General features: G+C 39.5%; 1 protein-coding gene across 1 annotated transcript; it reads right to left on the bottom strand.

Annotated features, from left to right (window-relative positions):
- Nucleotides 1-381: 381 nt before the first annotated feature.
- LOC111657432 (beta-1,4-galactosyltransferase 3) lies at nucleotides 382-18869 on the bottom strand. Its single transcript, XM_023409603.2, has 7 exons — nucleotides 18715-18869; nucleotides 8536-9846; nucleotides 5520-5755; nucleotides 4165-4352; nucleotides 3898-4020; nucleotides 3598-3702; nucleotides 382-3388 (listed from the first exon to the last, which is right to left on the bottom strand). The coding sequence occupies exons 2-7, from the start codon at nucleotides 8807-8809 to the stop codon at nucleotides 3112-3114; spliced, it is 1203 nt and encodes a 400-aa protein (XP_023265371.1). The 5' UTR covers nucleotides 8810-9846; nucleotides 18715-18869; the 3' UTR covers nucleotides 382-3111.
- Between the last annotated feature and the right edge of the window lie 808 nt (nucleotides 18870-19677).

The following is a 19677-nucleotide window of genomic DNA, read 5'->3' as shown; positions in this document are numbered from 1 at the left end:
AATCTATAAATCAATAACTCATAATGACAAAGTGAAAACATAATTTTTTGTCTGATCCTGCAGCCGCTCCAGTGTCTTAGCTGAAAAAAATGGCATTTAATCCATTTAAAATGAAATCTACAGCACAGAGAGAGAGTGCACGTTCTGAAGCCACAGTGAAGGTAAAACAGCAAAGGGAAGTAAAAATAAGCAAAACACGTTTAGAGTGGAGGGGGACTTCTTTGTGTGATCTTTGTGTATAATGGAGGATGTATCATTGGTGTGATTTTATACTGTAGGAGACCAAAAAGAAATATGCTACTGACCCATGTTCATCATAAGATACAAAAAAAAATTAGAAAAGAAAACAAAATCTAACCAAAATCCAAAAAGGTGACAGCATTTCTTTTGAATAATCAGTTTATTAATGAATTTAAGGCCACTCTGGACTGTGCAGAATTCATAAAGAGCGCAGAAATGACTCACAAAGTCACTTTGCCCTTGGTTGCTTCAGTACTACCCTGTGATAACTGCTTTCTATTGTTGCTGAGCTTAGCCACATCAAAATGGAGTCAAATCAAATTAAACATAACAAACCTTTAAAACAAAAAAACCATTAGGTCAAGTGTTACACAGTAAATGACGGAAACTCGTCATCGTGACTGTGGAAACAAAAGCTTCCTGTGTACACAAATGCCCTTTTCTTATCCTCTAATTTCTCACAACAGCAGGGGAACTCCACACAGCAAATGGAAATTAACATAAACAGTCAACAAGAGTTTCTGGTTCACAAATAGACACTTCAGCATGCTTCAAATTGTCTAGGTGAGCACTGATATGAATCATATGAATGTGCTCAGTATATTCCCATTCCCTTACATATAGGTTGTTTGCCATGCATATTTAGTCTTGAGATAAAGATACTATTGTATTGGTGCCCAAGTGTTGAAATACTAGTATTGCATGTGTTGCTGAGGCCATATGAGCTGAATACGAATTCACATGAAAATGAAAAAACTCACAGGCAACCACTCTCAGACCTCGTCCATTCACTTCTGCAGCCTGATACCACAATAACATGAAGATAAAAGGAAGTTTTCTTTATAGTGTTTGAAGAAAAATATATGGAGTGTACTGTATACACACATTTTTTTTTCTTTCCATCATCACAGCTTTCCATTTCGGTCATCTTTGGTTTCAGCCTGTTCACCTGTCAGTGTAGCCGCGGTCACTGGATAAAGGGACTGATTTTTTGTTGTAAACAATCGAGTCTCTCAGTGTGGAGAGAAGAGACAAGGAGGGTGGAGAGTCTCATTGTGGGGCGCTGGGTCAATATTGACGTCACGGGACTGCGGTTACACCAAACTACCAATTGTTTTCATGTGTCTGAAATAGAAAGATGGAAAGAATGAAAAGAGTAAAGAAACACAGTTTGCTTCCATGTATTAGCAAGCCAAACTGTAACCTTTAAATAATGCTAAAGATACCCGTGATATAATTCACACTCCAATTTTCATTAAAATTTCACTGTCACATGGTCAATATGTCAACAATGTATTTAGAGATTATTCTATGGCTTTTCAACTTATGAAATCAGTTCCAGATGTCACAGTATTTTCTCAAACCATAATCATTCTACTGAACTAAAGTTGAAACATGAAAATTCAAAATGCTCTCGTGACTTTCCTTCCCACATCAACAGTGATCACAGATTTGTCCTGTTGTGCTTTGGGCTCAAATTACTGAACTAACTCATTGGTCTAGATTAATAAATTTGACTACTGCAACTTGAAATTTACCAATCTCCACTCCTGGACCCTGATCTGCAGACACTATAGAAGCTATTTTTTTTGGGGGGGGGGTCATTTCATTTTTCAAAGATTTGTGTAGTTAAAAGGGAAGGAGGGTGGCAGAAATTAGTACATTATCACGATTCACGGCATATGAAGTGTTGAGGGAGAAAGCCAGCACTTTTGAGGGACACATTTACATAAGAGGCTGTAGAGTACACACGACATAATCAACATATATATATATATTAAAAAAAATGTGACACAAATAGACTCCATTAGGATGTGAATCACAAGCTCATCTGAAGGCAGAGGACTGATCACCGTCACCAAGACGGTTCTAAAAAAAAAATTTAAGAAGGCAAATACACAAAAACACACAAAAAAATGATATGCTGAAATATAAGTAAATGATCTGAAAGGCTGAAATGAATGCACCGACTACTGCCAAGATAAAAACTACACAGAACTGTACCTTGGCCTTGGTGTACAGAACCAAAAATGTTTTCCACTTCGTTCAATCCTACTGAATATGACAAAAGGCAAAATTATGTGTGCAGCATCCATAGCTTTAAAAACATGAGATCTTTAGCCTATATTTTCATGTACAAGCCATACTGAAGTAGAGCAGCGTCTCTGTTTAGGAACCCTTTCTAAACCAGGGCCCAGAAATTTGCAGACAGATACATGGATATGTGCACTGTTGTGTCAAAAGCGGTAATAGGGATACCAGTAATACAAGTTCTTTCATTTAGTACTCACTGTAGCAGCTTTACGCACTTGGAAACACACTTTCATTCATGTATTCATTGGTTTTGAGACAAAAAAAAAAAAAATTAGTCCAACTCTTTCATGGCACAGTGTGACTGCTGGGAATTGCAGGTACTGCTCCATTAGGCCCAGTATTCTAAATCATGTAAATTACAAATGAAAAGACAAAAAAGAAAACAAGATTCTAAGGCATCACAAGGTTTAACCAGCGACCACAGTGCTGTAGATATATAAACTCATAGAGTCCAACTTTTAGCCTTCTCTCTTTGCTGTGGCTCCCTTGGAAGAATAATCAGTGATATCACAGGATCGTAGGAACCAAGGTGGAACGCCACCTAAGGGTTGATAAAGTCATGTCTATTGTTTTAATAAACCAGGTGTGTTTATCACAGAAATGGCTGCCTGACTGTCTGTGGGCAACTTGATGTTGTTTCTCCACAAACTAAGTCCTCCACAAACAGACGAAAAATCTGAGCGAAAATTAGCGAAAAACTCCAGGCCAGTGAGAGGAAAACACACCATCCTACAGCATCCTATTATCCTATTGAAGTAATGGCAAAGAGAGACATGATTAGTGGTTGTTCAGGGCAGACTCTTTCTCTGAGAGGCCCTTTTTCATTTTGGCAGGGGGGTTGGCTGGGCCCTTTATTGGGACTTCGGCAGCAGGTTTGCCTGCAGCTTTGGCAGGAGGAGGAGGTGGTGTTGGGGGATGTAGACCGGCCTCAGTGCCGATGTAGACAGTGATGTTGGTGTAGAGGGGCAGATATTGCCTTGAGATTATCTCGTATTCAGCCGTGTTCATCCCATCCATCTTCCAGGTTTGACGTGTCTTGGCCAGCATGTTGAACCTTTAAACCAAGAACAAAGACAGAAGAGTGAATATTGAAGCATGGGTTCCTTTTTATCTGTAGAGTAAAAACAAACACAGCAAATACAGCCATTTCTGCTATTTCCACATAAGACCAAGGAGGGCCGAGTTTGACCTCTTAACCTAAACAGATCTCATTTTATTTTTTTTAAATCTCTGCATGCAACTGTACCAACTTGTTTACCATACCTCTTTGGGTTCACATCATTTCCTTTGTCCAGCTTGTGTTTAATCATTTTGTAACGGCCAACCTTCAGTGATGGCCGAGTGATATACATCCCTGCCAGAGACACCCTGAGAACATGAGAAACAAATCAAATGTCTTTCACTCGGTCTAACTGGGACACACACAGCTCTTTATGAGTTGGAATTGGGCCATTTTTCTTCTTCTCTTCTTTTTTTCATTTTTATAGCAACAGAACACAGATTGATTAGGTTTAGTATCTAAACCTCTCATCCTTAAGAGCATCTGACCTAAACTATTCCCACCTGACTCCAATATCATCGTCCTCTCCTCCCCAGCCCCAGTAGTTGTTGGGAAAGCCATTCATTTTGAGGTAGTGCAGTGGTGACAGAGCTGACACTCCTCCAAAGTACATCTTGTACGGAAGCCTGGAGACAATAAGAGATCACAGTAATTAAAAAAAGTTTTAGTTTTTTTTTTTTTTTTTTTTTTTTAAAAAGTGGGACACAGAATGGGTCTATCCGTGAAGAGCGACCCCTTCAGTGGACATATGCAGCCAAGAAACAACGTACTTGTAGCCAAACTTGTCCATGGCAATGGCTGCGTGCTTAGGGTTGGAGTCACAGACGTATGTGTTGCGATCGTCCTCTGGAATGAGGTCCACATCATGGAAGAAGAGACAGTCCCAGTCTTCCTCTCTCATGGCCTCCCGGAAACCCGCATTCATCAGCTTGGCTCTGTTAAAAGTGTAGTTTCCAGCCTGCAGAGCAAACACAGACACTTATGGTCAAAATAGCTGTGTGAGTGTGTGTTACAATGGACCTGACCAAATCTGAAAACTTCAAGATCTGGTAATCTTAGACACCAGTCTAAAAGTGGTTAAACTGCATATAATTATGCCAAGAGTCAGTTATGAGGAACAAAAGTTGCTTGAAACACAAAAAACAAAAACAACAAAGGTAAATATTCGTAAAATGTAATTAGTTAATAGTTTAATTATTTTTTTATTATCAGGAACTTAATCCTTCATTTATGTTGTTGCATGTTAAGCTGACATGGTGACTTAAAAGACTCTAGATTGCACAACTTGCACCAACTTAACATTGACTTTTTTGAAGGAAATTTGTTAGTTAATCATTCGGAACCCTTTAAAATAAAGTGTTACTGAAATATTCACTAACATCCAATAACCAGCAGACTTTCCAATACCACAACAAAAACAAAACATTAAATTCTATCAAACGTTTTTAAGTAATTCACAAATGCTTTGCTATATGGTCTTAAATTAGTCAACAAAATTATGTAATGTTTCACAATATAAAAAAAAATGATCATCCCTTGCACAGTGTCATGCATCTTATTTTCAGGCCTTATTTAGATGTTAATTTATTATTATTATTATTTAATTTAATTCCCTGATTAATCCTAAAATAAATGCAACACAGCAATTGATGCATTGTTTATCTATCATTTTAAGGTATCAGCTAAGCAGAGACAAGACAAAGCCTCAGAAGCAAGTTCCATCAATTTGACAATGACAGTGCAATGACAAATCCAGCTCTAGAGGTGTAAGACACACAGTGCTGCAGAGTAAATATGAATCAATTGTTAAAGCAGCTAAGGAGACTAAACCCTCTAAGCTAATTAGCTTTGTCATAGTTCAACATACACATTCAGTGACAGCACACTAGAGGGCACTCTTCATCTAGCCTCAACTGTAGCAGATTCAACCTTATGGATGCTTACAGAACAAATTAACCAGTTGGCAGATGTGAATATCCAACAAGATCTACCTTATGTTTCTCCCAAATGTAAAACCTATATCAACCAAAACACTAAATGAAACATTGCTTAAATGTTTTATTCACTCTTTGAATCTTCCTTTAGTCTACAAATGTTCTATATTACTTGGCTGAGCGAGTTTTACCTGATGAATCACGTAAATTCCATAGTTGAGCTGCTGGCGCTGCAGAAACGGATGTAGGTAGTAAAGCAGGAACTTTAAGTGGTGTTCTCTGTGTCTGTGGGGAATGACGATGGCTGTTCGGTGCCTGGCCTCACAGTTAGGTGGCCTGTAGCGTCCTCCACGTACCACAAGTGGATTTTTCCTTTGAACCTCTGCTAGGGTGAGCCCTGATGGAAAGCTGACATGGAGTGGCCCACCTATGAGCAGAAATAGGATATGTTTAATGGAGTGAAGGCAAATAATGTGATTAGAGTATGAGAGCCTGTTATTTGAATGTGACAGCAGTCAACAATAATTAATGATTTAATTAATTAAATTAAGAAGACCTGGACAAAGCAGGAGAAATTAATTTAACAGTCTCTTGCAGCACAATCTACAGTCCCACTTTTAGTTTATAGGTGTATAATGTCTCCTGCAATCAGGTACATAATAATTTTATAACATTACTGCCTCCTCTCTCATAATAGCGTCTACAGAGGTTTTTTTGTTTTGAAGAAACTAAATTCAATGTGTTTTAAGCCTTTCAAGAATGGCACAAACTGTCTGTTGGAAACTGAATAACTGGAGTTTGGACTCGGTTTCAGTCAGACAGATAAGCAATCTTTAAATTGTGACATTTTGTAACCTCACTTACTAATCAGGAAAAATACATAAATGTGTCACAGGACTTTGTCATGATGAAAAGATTCCAACATACAATCCCTAAGAAGTTTGACTGACATTGCAAACTGATCTGTTTGGACTGTTTCCTTAAAACAAGAACAGATCTAATCATTCTCCTCATGTCAAACCTGTTCCAGTGAAACTCAAGGTGGTTTCAGTTCACTTCCTAACAGAAAGTCCAGTAATACGTCAGTGACCCTTTTCCATTATTTTCTCCTGGAAAAGTCACCAATGCCTTCTGGCTCAGGTATCAGCATTTAGTTTAAAATTACTGGTGGTAAAGTGGGGAAAAAGGGGCAAAGGGCAGAACCTGGAAAGCAGAAAACTACACCTGCTTTGACTGTGCCTTCTAGTTGTACCGAAAAAACACTGAGCAGGTAAATTGTCTGAGTAATGTGCAACACGTGTGCAACAGTGAATAGATGAACAAAGGACCTGTATCATTGTCCAATTGCTACTTTTATAATCCCAAGCTTTCAACTGTATCTCACCGTCTTCATCAGTGGATGAAGTTTTCTGAATTATCATCACATTTGCTCAGTTGACAATTGAGCAAACAGAGATGAAATGTTGTTGAAAGAAGCTGGGTTAAAGCTCTAGGAGAAAAAAAGCTAGTAAGTAAACATTGAGTAAATTTTTTTTTTCCAAACGGCTATTTTCAAGGACAAATCAATTTTCTATGCTCAAAAACACACTATAGTCGGTGTAGTATTCTGCAAGATAACACGCATTCTCTCTCTCTCTCTCTCTATGATGAACAAAAACAAATGTCTCCGTGGGAAACGTGATAATCGAATAAAGCATTCAAGCTCTGATCCATATGGAAACAATGGTTCAAGCATCAAGGAGCGGGTCATAACACTGATTATGTGTTGTCAGCTTTAATCATGATTCTACATTGTTCTGTGGAAATGACGCCTGAAAAATTATTTTAAAAAACAACAAAAGAAGCCATTTACTGTTTGGACTGATAGATCTACAGTGCACAAGAGTTATCTGATTATTCCGATCACCTAATTTAAGGGGAAAACCACAACTAATAATCTTGACTGATCTGACTGATTTGATTAGCTTGGTTGTAATTACCCTATATGATCACTAATTTGCCCCTGCATCATGGTCTACATTGATGGCAGTACGGCATGTTTGCCTGCTGTTTTATTGTTAGCACACTGCTCTATGTCAGTGTCTCTTATATCATGCGTGGGTCCCCGATATGTTTGCTCTTCTCTATTTGCCAGGATTCATATTTACCTTGTTTCTTTATGTCATATACTATCATGAGAGCAATGCTGACAGACTGACTGACAAGAAAAACTAAAACTAATGAGACACCTACGACTGTAAGCTAGGTTGAAGAGAGTATTACGTGTGACAGAAAAACAATACTTTAAAAACCCATTTCATGTTTTGCATATATGAAAATTAGAATTAAATCAGGTTTTCTGCATCAGGAATGGAGATGATGCAATATCACAACAGGCACTATTTGCTCAGCGGAACTATTAGGAAATTAGGACAGATGTTTAGCAAATTTTATTTTAATATGTTTGCTGCTAACAAAAAGCCTGCACATGACCCATTTGCATCACTGTTTTATTGCAAATGCGTGGATAGCATTAGCACTTATTTTTAAAGCTGGTGTGTTTAATGCATCCCACCAAGTCCTGTTCAGCTCATACAGAAGGTCGGTGTCAGTACAACAGCATAGGTCAATTTCCCTTTGTTAAACCAGTTTCACTGAAACTCCAGAGGGGGACCGGTGGCTAGAGAGCATATTCACTGTATATCCAACTGTAACCAAACACTGTTAAAACACACACACTAAGGGGGATTTTGTACTTTGTTCAAGTTGCCCAACCTCCAATACCTGCACCTGAGCATATTTCAGAGTGCAAATGAAGACAACTACAACAAAACTTCACCACCAGGCAGCAGCTTATTTTGTTTGACTCTATAGCATAGTATGATGCCGCACTAACTGTTATGAAGCAAGTGATGGCTCAAACTCTAAGTGCTAAATGGAAATGTCTCAAAGCCTCATCATTGTGGTGCATTTAAGTTCCCTGTGATTCTGCTGAGCAAGAGCAAGAGTCAACACCTTACCATCCTGACTCAAACCAATGTAAAAATATAATTCTCGACTTTCAATAGCACAGTATTATGGAGACAGAAAAAATGTTTAAGTCCATAAAAATGCCTGAAGCACAAACAACTTTGAACTAACCCTGTTCATAGATCAATGCTGTATTTACAGATGTAGACACATGTAGGTGTGCTACCTAACAACACAGAAGCAAGCAAGACCACTCACCTACAAAAGGGGACGTCTTAGGGCAGTAGGGCATGTCGTCTCGATGGCTATGAGCTTTGGATAGGTGGGAGAGGTTGGCATATACGTCCCCTCCAGTGATGCCGGTTGCTGTGTGATTGCGGCCTGAAAAACCAGTGCCGTCAGGCTTGCGGAAGATGCGGATGAAGTAGGTGACCCTCTTCTGATATCCCTCTCGGGAGAGCAGCGCCATGACCACCAGCTGGATACCCAGAAACATGAAAAGGTAGCGCCATTTGGATTGGAAAGCGACCATGGCGACAGCTCTATGTCGTCAAAAAACAGAGATCCACAGGAGGCAGTGAAGAAAGTCACACTAGTCTTGAGTAACCTGACTCTCAGTACTTTGACACCGAGGTTAAATACGCTCACCCCGAGCAGAAATAAAATTCAGTAAGGTGATGATTGTCAAGTGTGTTTTGATGGAGGCTAGTGTTGAAATATTGCAATGCACATTTAATGTGATGGTTACTGTATGTAAAGTTACTAGCAATAGTTTGTGGAAATATGGAATTGGAATATGAAAAAAGATGAGAAAAAAAAAATAGTAACACAAAAGGCACTTTTGGTAGGCTGTAATGTAAAGAGACCACCAAGGAGAGGCAAAGCAGAAAAATATTCCAAAATATTAAAATTCCAAAACTCTATGTGGCAGATATCTCCAAAATTGACTGTTGGTCCAATTCCTGATTGGCGTGGGACAGTAATACCAGTCCCACATCATGTAGTTTCACCACCACTGAATTCCATCCATTGCTCTGTGAAGCTCATTCTCCTCCGGTCAAATAGATGGCAGAGTCAGTGTCTCTCACTCACTCTCTCGCTTTTTCTCTTCCTCCCTTTGTGAGCTTTATGCTGCCTTCTGTTCTCCCTCATGTTCCCTCCTGAGGGAGGCCTCTGCAACAACAACAACCGCCATGACAAAAGGGAACATATGCAAACGTATAGGTCCTATACTTTACAGAGGATTACTCTGCATCCATGGACTCACTGCCTGACTGACTGGAGAGACAGGGGAGTGGACCATGACCAGCGTGGGAGGAGTGGTCAGACATTTGCATGTGTGTGGGTGACTGTGTTTTGTTAGGGGGAGGATTTCACTGGAGAGTCAGGCTGAGAGAAAAATAAATGGGGGAGGAGGTGGAAGAAGAGGAGGGAGAGCTTTGATTCCCACTGCTATTGTTCAATAATGATGCAATCCACAGCTCAGAGACCCCTCAATCAGCTCACAGGCCCAACAGCCACTAGATTCACTGGATGGACAGGACCCGGACCAATCAGTCCCGCACGGCTCTGAAAGGAAAAACACAGAAGAGGAGGAGGGACAGTTACATTGACTGACACCCTTTGGTTCAAACTGTTGACATCAGCGATTTTGTACTTACAGCAGAATGTTTTTCCCATGCAAACAATGACTAATTGTGTGCTATACAGGCCTAACGAATGGATTGTGTTTGTTTACATGGAGACTCAACAGCACAGTTGGATAGCCTTGACTAATCAGGCCCAGCGTGGGCTCCAGTACAGATGCCTCCCCCAAAGAGAGGCCTGCTGCCCACAGTGGATGGCAGACGGGAAGTCATGCGCCATCACGTGGATGAAACTTTCTAATACTACAGCCATCAAACTCAGTGGCTCTGTTCTTGTAGGTTGATTTCAATATTGTGTTTGCCGACCTTGCATAACCCCTACCCCTGCTCTGGTGCTGTCTGCTGCAGTCTCCAACACATTCTTAGTTGCAAATCAATTACTGCTCGTTAAAGTAGGCTGCCTCAGACCACTAATCCTAATCCCACTGAATGCTACAAGACTGGTGGAGAGACTGCAAGAGACAGATAGGAAAAAAACTGTTTAAAACAACTACAGCAGCTACTGACAGCTCACCTACACATAAAACCCTTTTTGATTTTAAAGCTTAGATTTAATTCCCAAAAGTCAAGATTTGTTTATCAATCAAACAATCAACCCATCAGACTTTAATTGCATAGAACTGTGATGTCCTCCTGGACTCAACAACTAATGTTTCAATTCATAAGTGACTAGTGCAGCTGTTTTAATGCCTGTTTAGTTCATTCCTGTTGAATCATCAATATGGTGCTGACATCTTCAGCCCTTAAAGGATGCCACGCTAATGACACAGGTGAGAACAATGCATAGTGAGCTCTCTTGAGTACAGGGTGCATTGGTTTTCAAAAGCACTGTTCTTGTGCTTCCCCTTTTCTTGTGTTCAATCCGTCAGTCAAACCATATTACAATCCACAAAAACAGGTACATTACATGGAGCTTGTTAAGGCAGAGGGAACTAAGGGAAAAAGAAAAAAAGACAGCAAAGGAGAAAAACAGACGGACTCACTAACAAAACACTCTGACAAGATATGGCAAGAGAAGAATGGCTGCCTACTCTCTATGTTGCATTCAATTTCACTGAAACATACAACCTTCTTGATAAACTTATATATTGATGACATTTGAAAAACCCATGCTTGCTGAACTTCAGTATTTATGCATTTCTTATGTTCTTATGTATCTGAAAACAGCCGACTGCAAGGATTTTCAATTCGAGGATAATAAAGGTTTTTCTCTAAGGGGATATGTGGATCAAAAAGAAGAGGAAAGCCTCTGCTTGCTGCTGCAGATGATTTTCATCTGCATGTAGAACTGTGAGCAGATGGGGAATTGAGCCCTCTCACTTTGCCCGGCCCCTATAATAACCCCATAGATTATGGATATGGTTTATAGAGATCATGTCATAATGACGGAGTGGTGGAGCCGATTTCCCCTCCTGTGCGATTAACCAGAGATGTGATCCATAGTGCAAAAACAAGCAAGTGGGGAGTCAGTAATCTTTTTTTAAGTAATGTCTAAGACCTAGTAACTGGTTCATGCCCTTCCAGGCTCAATAGATCAGAGGTTGCATTTGACTTTCTTGACAGAATTGTAAAAATTGCGTATAACTGCGCCATAATCTATTGTTACCCATCATTTTTATTTTTTACGATAATGAGATATAGCCTATTTAATAGCAATTCATAAATTCAAATTTCTAAAATCACAACAACATTTAATGAACAGAACGAAGTTACAGATCAGGTCACCCTCATTGTTCTAATCTGTCAAAATGGCGGACGGCCTTCATAGTTTTCTATCATTGTTTTAAAAAATTCAGTTAATGATGGAAAATATTTGGTTTAAGCAGCCTCTGCACTGGGTTAATATAAATGATTAAACTCCCAGGTTTTTGTCGACAAAACATGGCTGATAAGATCGGTGAGGTGTGTAAATTTGAGCCACTCTTTGACTAAGCATCATGCATAAAGGAAAACCCCCAGGGACTGAATTAAAACTTCTATGACAACCCCTTCTTAGTCTCTCATATTCCAGTATCACATTCATCTGTAATGAGATATGCGTCTTAACAAAGGGAAGAAATGATGACTCTGGTTCACTTTGTGCTTAAGCTAACTTCTACAGTGAGAGAACTTGGCAACAGGAACCTCCCGTAACAAAGACGCAGGCACTGACTTAATATGCATATAAAAGAGACCCAATGACTAGATTTAGAGGAATCTTTCTGTGTTAGCTAAAAGGCTGAGGATGAGGAGTGAACCAAAGAGAGAGAAGGACAAAGAGAACTAAGGGGAGCTGGAGTGGGAGCGGGAGAGCAGCCAACAGTCTGGTTACACTATGTGCTTTTGACTTCATTGTCTCTCCTGCGCGGATATCCTTCCTCTCTACATTTAGAATTTAAAAAGGCAGGTTTGGCATGATATAACATACTCCAGCACACCAAAGTGAGCCATTTCTGATTCTCGTTCCGCGCACCCCGCTCTTCTCTTATTTTTCACTTCACTGTGCAACGTGTGCTTTAAATGGTGATGGCACATAACAGTCGACAAATGGGACTTTTCCTTTTCTGCCCATGGGGCATTAATATTACATATATATGGTATGTCCACATGCATGCTTGCTCACACATGAATGGACGAAGGAGGAGCCAAGAGGGCTAGCATGGGGGATAGAATGAAGAGCAGACAAGGAAATAAAAGGGGATGAAGGTATAGGAGTACAGAAGTTATATATTTAGATTGTCATCTGGGGAATATGTCTTACGGACAACACTGCTGTTCAAATCCTAAAGGGACAGCACAGAACCCACTTAACGCCACAGCAGCCCCAGAGGGAGATAAATGAGACCCAAACCAAATCACAGTGGGGGTAACCACAGAAGAGGTTTACCTAACCACACATTCTTACTATATGAGTACGAGTCTCTATTGGCCTCAACTCCAGAGACGCTTTACATCTTTCTTTCCCCTCTTTATTCCTCTCCATCTGTCAAGGCAGCCTATTCCCTGGACTAGAACTGATCCATTTCATTTACACAGTAACATGCATTTATTACCTGTTGAGGGTTATTTTACAGTTGGTAGTTATCTTAGCCAGAAATTCCAGGCACAGCTGGTTCACATAAAATCAGAAGAGTACACAGTAGAGAGGTAGCCAATCCCTTCTTCAGAACAATGATATTGTGATATTGAATTGGTTGCAACAGTGTTCAAAGCTAGCTAGCAAGAAAGGGAGTCGAAAGCTATCAAGTACTGGCTATTGACTTCTAAAGTTCACAGAGGCGATGTGTGTCTTGGCCAGAGCCTATAAAGCAAACACAAGGCCATAATTCACTAAGTAAATACTAACAAGAAAAACTGAAATGCTCAACACATGTCCTCCGAAAAAGCTAAAAAAGCTTAACGCAAAACATGGACTAGACTATACTGACTGGTAAAGGCCTTAACCTCTAAACCCCATTGAAGCACATAGCAAGTGTCTGCACTAGAGGATGAAGCTTTAAGATCTGCCTGGGTGTGTCAACAGTTCCATATGTGCCAGCCTATTGACGATGAGCGAGAGCTCTTTGGTCTTAAATGTGCGACCTTCCTGTTAAATCTGCTCACCCCCCTACTACTGTTGTTGGGATGGGATGGGGGTGACCATGGAATCCCACTTACATTTGCACAAAGATTTACTTTAAGCTTTTATTCAGAGATACAGCACAAGACAGCATGCTGTAAGGAGTTGTTTCATTCTTACATAAATGACAATTGAATAACAGAAGAGCTAGCACTGACAGCCAAAAAGAGGTTAAATGTACAGTCCCCTGGTACTTTTTCATACAGCAGGTGTCACAGGCAACCTTTCAAAATATATGGCCACAGTTCCAAAACATTTCTTGATATGCTATTGGAAATTAGGTGTAGTTATGCTGATCTCAGATCTAGATGCTATGTAATTCCTGTTCACATTTCTATATCACTCACATTTGATAAGATTAAGCTCTATATTCAGTTGCATATACTGTATATTAGAATGCGACTCTGGGCTGATTGCATTAATGTGCATCTGTTACCGGTGAATAGGAACTAATCAGTTAAATGAGATGGTCAACTGGAGTAATGCCCAGATCTGTGGCTGCAAAGAGAGTGCAGGAGGAGCAGAGGTGGAAATGAGTTAAACACAAAAAACAACTGTAGTCTGTTCAGATCAAACTGTCATTTTCTTTTTAAAAATCTGAGAAGTGGGAAGCGTTTCAGAGGCCTGGTGTCAGGCCATTACAAGACTTAGGCGAAAAGCTTAAGTGTTTATGGACAGCTCCTAAGCCACATGAACAGAAAAAACTATAATGATAGCTCTCCATCTCTCTGGAGAGAAAGGATAACATATTGGCCCCGAATATAAGACAATATTTTTTTCTGGAAATTAGGTCAACTAGTCAATTACATGTTGATTACATCAGATATTCTTTTTGACAGTCTTTTACAGAGTGTTGCATAATGGATTGTTTGAAGCCTTAATGTTGCTAGTTGCAAGTATGTCAGCTCAGTCAGTTCTGTCAGTCTTTCAGAGTTAGTTAGAATTAAAAATGCTTTGATAGCCCAGTTGAACTTGCTTCACTTGTTTCTGAAGTGCAACATGCTTTGCTGTCATGAAAGAAATAATCAATAACATGATGAGTGAAAACTTATTGCAGAAATTAACCATGGAGAAAATCTGTCTAACAACCAACAACCTGTGCTGTTTTTTGTAAATATGATAAATGATAATGGTCCAAAATGATGTGAAAATGTTTGAGTCAAATGATGTCAAATTTTCTTAACAGAGCACACCCAAACCAATCCTCCAGACCTTCCTACTATTTAGCCTGAAAATGAGCAATTTGTTAGTATGCGTGTCCTGTTCAGAGTCACACAGGTTGGAAGTTGTTATGAAACAATAACAAAACGGAGATAACATTAGCGGCACTTTGCTTTCTAATTATCTTAAACCTTTTAGAATCTCAATGAACCATCAACACACGATGTAATGATTCACAGACATGGGTAAAAATGTAACCTCATTCTAAACCCTGACACCACCTAATAAGGAAACACAAAATGCCACGGGAAAATGAGTCATTTATTTGCAAAAAACTTTGATCATGCCTTCAGGACTTGGTTAAATATTAAGTTTAGTTTATGGTTATTAGACAGCATTGCATTTAAATTTTGTCCATTCTATTTACACACACACACGAGAATGGGTTTTTGAAAATTGAGTACATAAAGCATGCAGTTAAAAACATAAAAATAATTTTTTCTTCCTTTTGATTGTCTCTTCTGCCAAAAAAGCATGATATTTGGTAAAGTCAAACATGAACAAAAAACCTAAAAACATGAAAATTCAAGAAACAAAATTCTCCTACAAATATTTTGTTAATACAGAAAAAAACCTCTAGATGCTTATTTGTTGACCAAAACAAAAAATCAATAACCCTAAAAACATTGTTAAAGAATGCATGATGGTAATTTTGCAGAAAGAAATTTCCAGTGCAAGGTCCCCCACAATAAAATCTGACTTTTCCCATCACTGATTGAAAACAATCTGTGCCAGGCAGCATCAGTGTGCTGTTGGTTCATCTTGCATCAGCTAAGACACTAACAGGTGCATTCAAAATCCTGCTTGGCATCTCATTGCTGTGCAAGAATGGTAAAAAGTCTGGAATGGAAGTATTAATCTATTTCCCCAGAGATTTAACCTTGGCCACAACATACTTTTTCACTGGAAACTATTCAGCACTGCAATCATTATTATGTCACACTCTTAACATCTACTGCGAATTGTGCAAAAAGTGATTGAACATACATAAGAACTGATTTGTGGTGTTGAATTCCCCTATTTGAAAACCACACAGAAATGGATAGTTCACAACAGCAAAGGGGTCATTCAAGCTATGTCAACTGCGTCTCCCTTCACTCAGCTGTTCAACGTGTATGTTGTCATTTCTTTATTTCCTGTTCCGATCTGGCATTAACATGCGTCTCAGGTGATCTGATCACTACCGGACAGCTTAAAGTACCTCACTTCACACCTGGCATTACAATACGTCTGACATGCAGTGTTCTGAGTGACCACTTGTGATGGGAAATAAACTAGTACATCATTTCTGTTTGCAAAGATGCACTGTTGTTTTTAGCCAGTCCGACTATGACAGACAAAGGACTTTACCTCTGGACTACAGGGTTAGATTCCTTACTATGGATTTTAAAGAAACTCTGACTGGGCTCCCTTTTTGGTGCTATGTGTAGAGAAACATATGAAGGTCAAGGATGGTGGCTCTGCTCTCTATGTCATTCATTCTTCAAAACCCATACAGTGAGGCCCTGTGAGTGTAAACTAATTAACAGGAATATTTCAGCTGGTTTAGTAACTGGTGTTTAATACCACACATAGGGGTGAAACTGATGTGGACAGATGTAGTCAGCAGACCCCAAACCACCCTTGCACAACACAATCACTATTCTTTACAAGGCTGCCAAGACATTAGGATATCAGGGTGTAGGGCACACACATCCAAAGAACTTCTACAGGTGCTGGATCAAAAGCAAACTAAGAGAAATGATTTTACACAAACCACTGTCAGTATTAAGAACAAAAACACTTAAGGAAAAATGTTATTCCGATTCTGTATACGCAAGCTGGCCTTTTTTCTCACACACCACCCAGGCAAGACCAGGCAATGAAATAATGTGCAAACATGCCCTGAGAAAAGAGGTGTCTGCATAACAACGCGTGCCAGCGTCCTTGTCATGGCAACCCATCCTGAGCCCTGGCCATTCATTGTGGGTGCAGCTGGTACACGTCTCTATGGCTGTTCCCTCGAGTCCGACTCCGCTGGGACAGAGTGCTGAGGAGAGGGGGGGAATAAAAACATCCTCCTCCTTCCTCCCACTGTTCTTCTCATCTTTCTGCCTTTGGTTGCTCATGCAGTTTCCATAGTGTAGTGTTCACCTTCGGCTATAACCAACCCACCAGGGACAGTCACTTATCCAATCACCGTAACTTCCAGTGGGTTGCAAACTTAGCCATGACAACCATAGAGACAAGAAAACTCCTATGTGGCCATCAAGCCCACAACAAAACTGAAGCAGCAAGTTACATGTAAAAAAGAAAGCTGACACTACCGGTCCTGCAACATTTAACCTAATCAAAGCAATTATGAAATTACACTAACCACAGCTAAAGTCACTGCCAACCGTTACATGGGAGAACCTAATTCAGAAGAAAGAGGAATATAAGAACAAAAGCCACATCAAAAAGCCTAAGTGACATATTCTCCAGAATATGACAAATGATGACACAGCCATCCGCTGTGTAATGTATTACATGATAATAGATAAAACTATACCGGATATTACATTATAGTATGACAAATCTCATTATCGCAATAACTGCCAGGGGTCCTGTGTAAAGGGAAACCTTTTATTCTCTGCCACCATTTTAAAAAAAAAAAGGGACAGGACTAAAATATCAGATATGTCAGAAGTGGAGATTGTACGTAGTTAGATGTAGGCCTACATACTTCTTACATAGAGCAATGAGCCAAGATTTTTGATTTCACATCTCAACTTTTGGATCAATAATTCAGTAACTATGACCTGGTCTTATCTACCATTGTAATTTGTGGTCATAGACTTAGTCAGTTTTCGATTATGCTTAGTTGGAGTCCAATTCCTAAGAATTAATAAAAATGAAGCCTGTCCGTTGCATACTAAGTGTGAAAGACTACATGTGTAGTGTGGAAGTTTCCCTTGACACAGAAGTTTAACAGAAGTCAACAGATAAAACTATTGTACCATCTTCTAAAGGACAATAAAAGAGTAATCCTTCTGTTTGCCCCCTGCACTGGTCCCCTCATACCTCAAGTATGGACTCAATTAATTAGTTGTGAGGGGGAGGGGGCCACCAAGCAGCGCCTTTTGTTCTGCTGAGGAGGGTATACATGAGAATATGGGGGACATAGTCGAGGCTATGAAACCTGTTTCAGCTGAAAGTCAAGCGACACAAGCGAAAAAGCAGCATGAAAAGGTGTAGTCAATGACTATTTCAACACTCCCTCTTGTCTGTGCAGTGACCATGTAACCAGTTTCGGCTCAGCCAAGCCCCTCACGGATAGTTAGCTATTAATAAACCGGGTTGCTTACCAATTCGAGTTGCCGTTACACTAAAAACCTGTTTCTGTGTCGCAACCGTAGTTTTAGCAATGACACAAACTAGCTAGTTGTAGAGGCAAGCAAACTTTCAAGTGGTTTAACTCAAAGTTGAGCGGGCATTTTAGAAAAGTAACGTAAATTCAGCAAATTTTAACCAACATTAGCTTAACAATGTTGACCGTTGCACGTTGACTTGATTAAAACTTTTTTTTTTTTTTTTTTAAACGTATTTCCTCTCGTTTCTGCTGTCGTGTAAGCAAATTAACGTTTAATCCGTTGATTAACTTTATTCGCGGCAGTGTTTTTGCACCGTCTTACTTTTAAGTGGAGCAATCACTACCGTTAATTACCTTTCAACTGTTGTATGACTGGCGTGCTCACATTTGCTCAAAACCAGGGATAACCAACCAAACGTTAATAAACATAATGCTGTGAACGCCGTAGAGTAAACTGCTCTCACCTGGCCTCAAACTAAAGACTGATTCTCGCCAGCTGTGACAGGAAACACGAGCCAAACCGGGCCGAGCTAACCGATGAGGGTTAACTGACGATAGTTAGCTGGCTAGCTAGCTACCAGCCACACACGCACGGTGCAGTTTTGTTAGCAATATATTTGATATATTTGTTTCAGTCTTACCAGAGAGGATGATTTTACTCCTTGGCATGTTAAGTGGCTGTTAGCCGTCGATATTCCCAGCCATACCCCTCTTCCTCCGTATTTCCGATATGTTTTGAAGTTGAGGCTGTGTGGACGACGTGATGTGTGGTAGTCTTGAAGAACGAATGAGCAGAGTCCGTGTCTCACAGCAGTTTCCCCTCCCCTTCCCTGGAAATCCCAAATTAAATGTTGTTATACGTCGAATAAAAAACCCCAGGTTGGCTTTTGTTTTCCATTTATATGAGGAAATTATTATCTCACAGTTGCCAGTCGTAATTCTAGTAGTATTTTGCAGTAGTAGTGTCTCAGCTGTAACGGTAGTGGTAATATTTAGCAGTATAACTAACATTATTTATTCATTCATTCAGTTTTTATTTAGGACACAGCTTAGACACACATTAGTAACATTATACCTATGTTTATTTATTTTTCAATAAACAATTCAAGTGTAAAATGTTGTTGAGGTGTTATAAACACAACCAACACCTAAAGATAAAAAAAAAAAAAAAAAAAAACTTAAAAAAACTGTAAAAATAACCAAGAGTCAATATGAAGTCATTAACAATTAAATGAAGTTATTAGATAGTAAAGGTAGGTCTATGGAAATATAGAGTTGGAGGAGATTTGAATTAGATTTGAGTATGGCTTTGAAAGTGATGAAAATGTCACTTTAATTTTGACTTTTGTTAAAGCTGCCAGACGCCCCGATATGACCTGAGACATGAAGGCAAAAACATGATCTGTTTTGACCCAATAAAATCCTTGGGAATTGAAACATGAGAGAGCGCAAAAAAGGTGTTGTAGCTGTGCCAAATATTCTTGGTACTCTAAAGCCTATTATCCAGGATGAGGCCTTAAAGACAAAAATAAACATTTGCAGTTGTTCAAAACGTATCAAAAAAAAAAGTTGGCCAAGCCTACAAGTTTATCTGATCATACTAC

Source organism: Seriola lalandi, unplaced genomic scaffold, assembly GCF_002814215.2.
Source record: "Seriola lalandi dorsalis isolate HSWRI2012SDOR001 ecotype SW California unplaced genomic scaffold, Sedor1 jcf7180002054400, whole genome shotgun sequence".
In the NCBI taxonomy this organism is placed as follows: domain Eukaryota; kingdom Metazoa; phylum Chordata; class Actinopteri; order Carangiformes; family Carangidae; genus Seriola; species Seriola lalandi.
The sequence above is the reverse complement of the archived record's forward strand: the minus strand, read 5'-3'. Positions and strand labels throughout refer to the sequence as shown.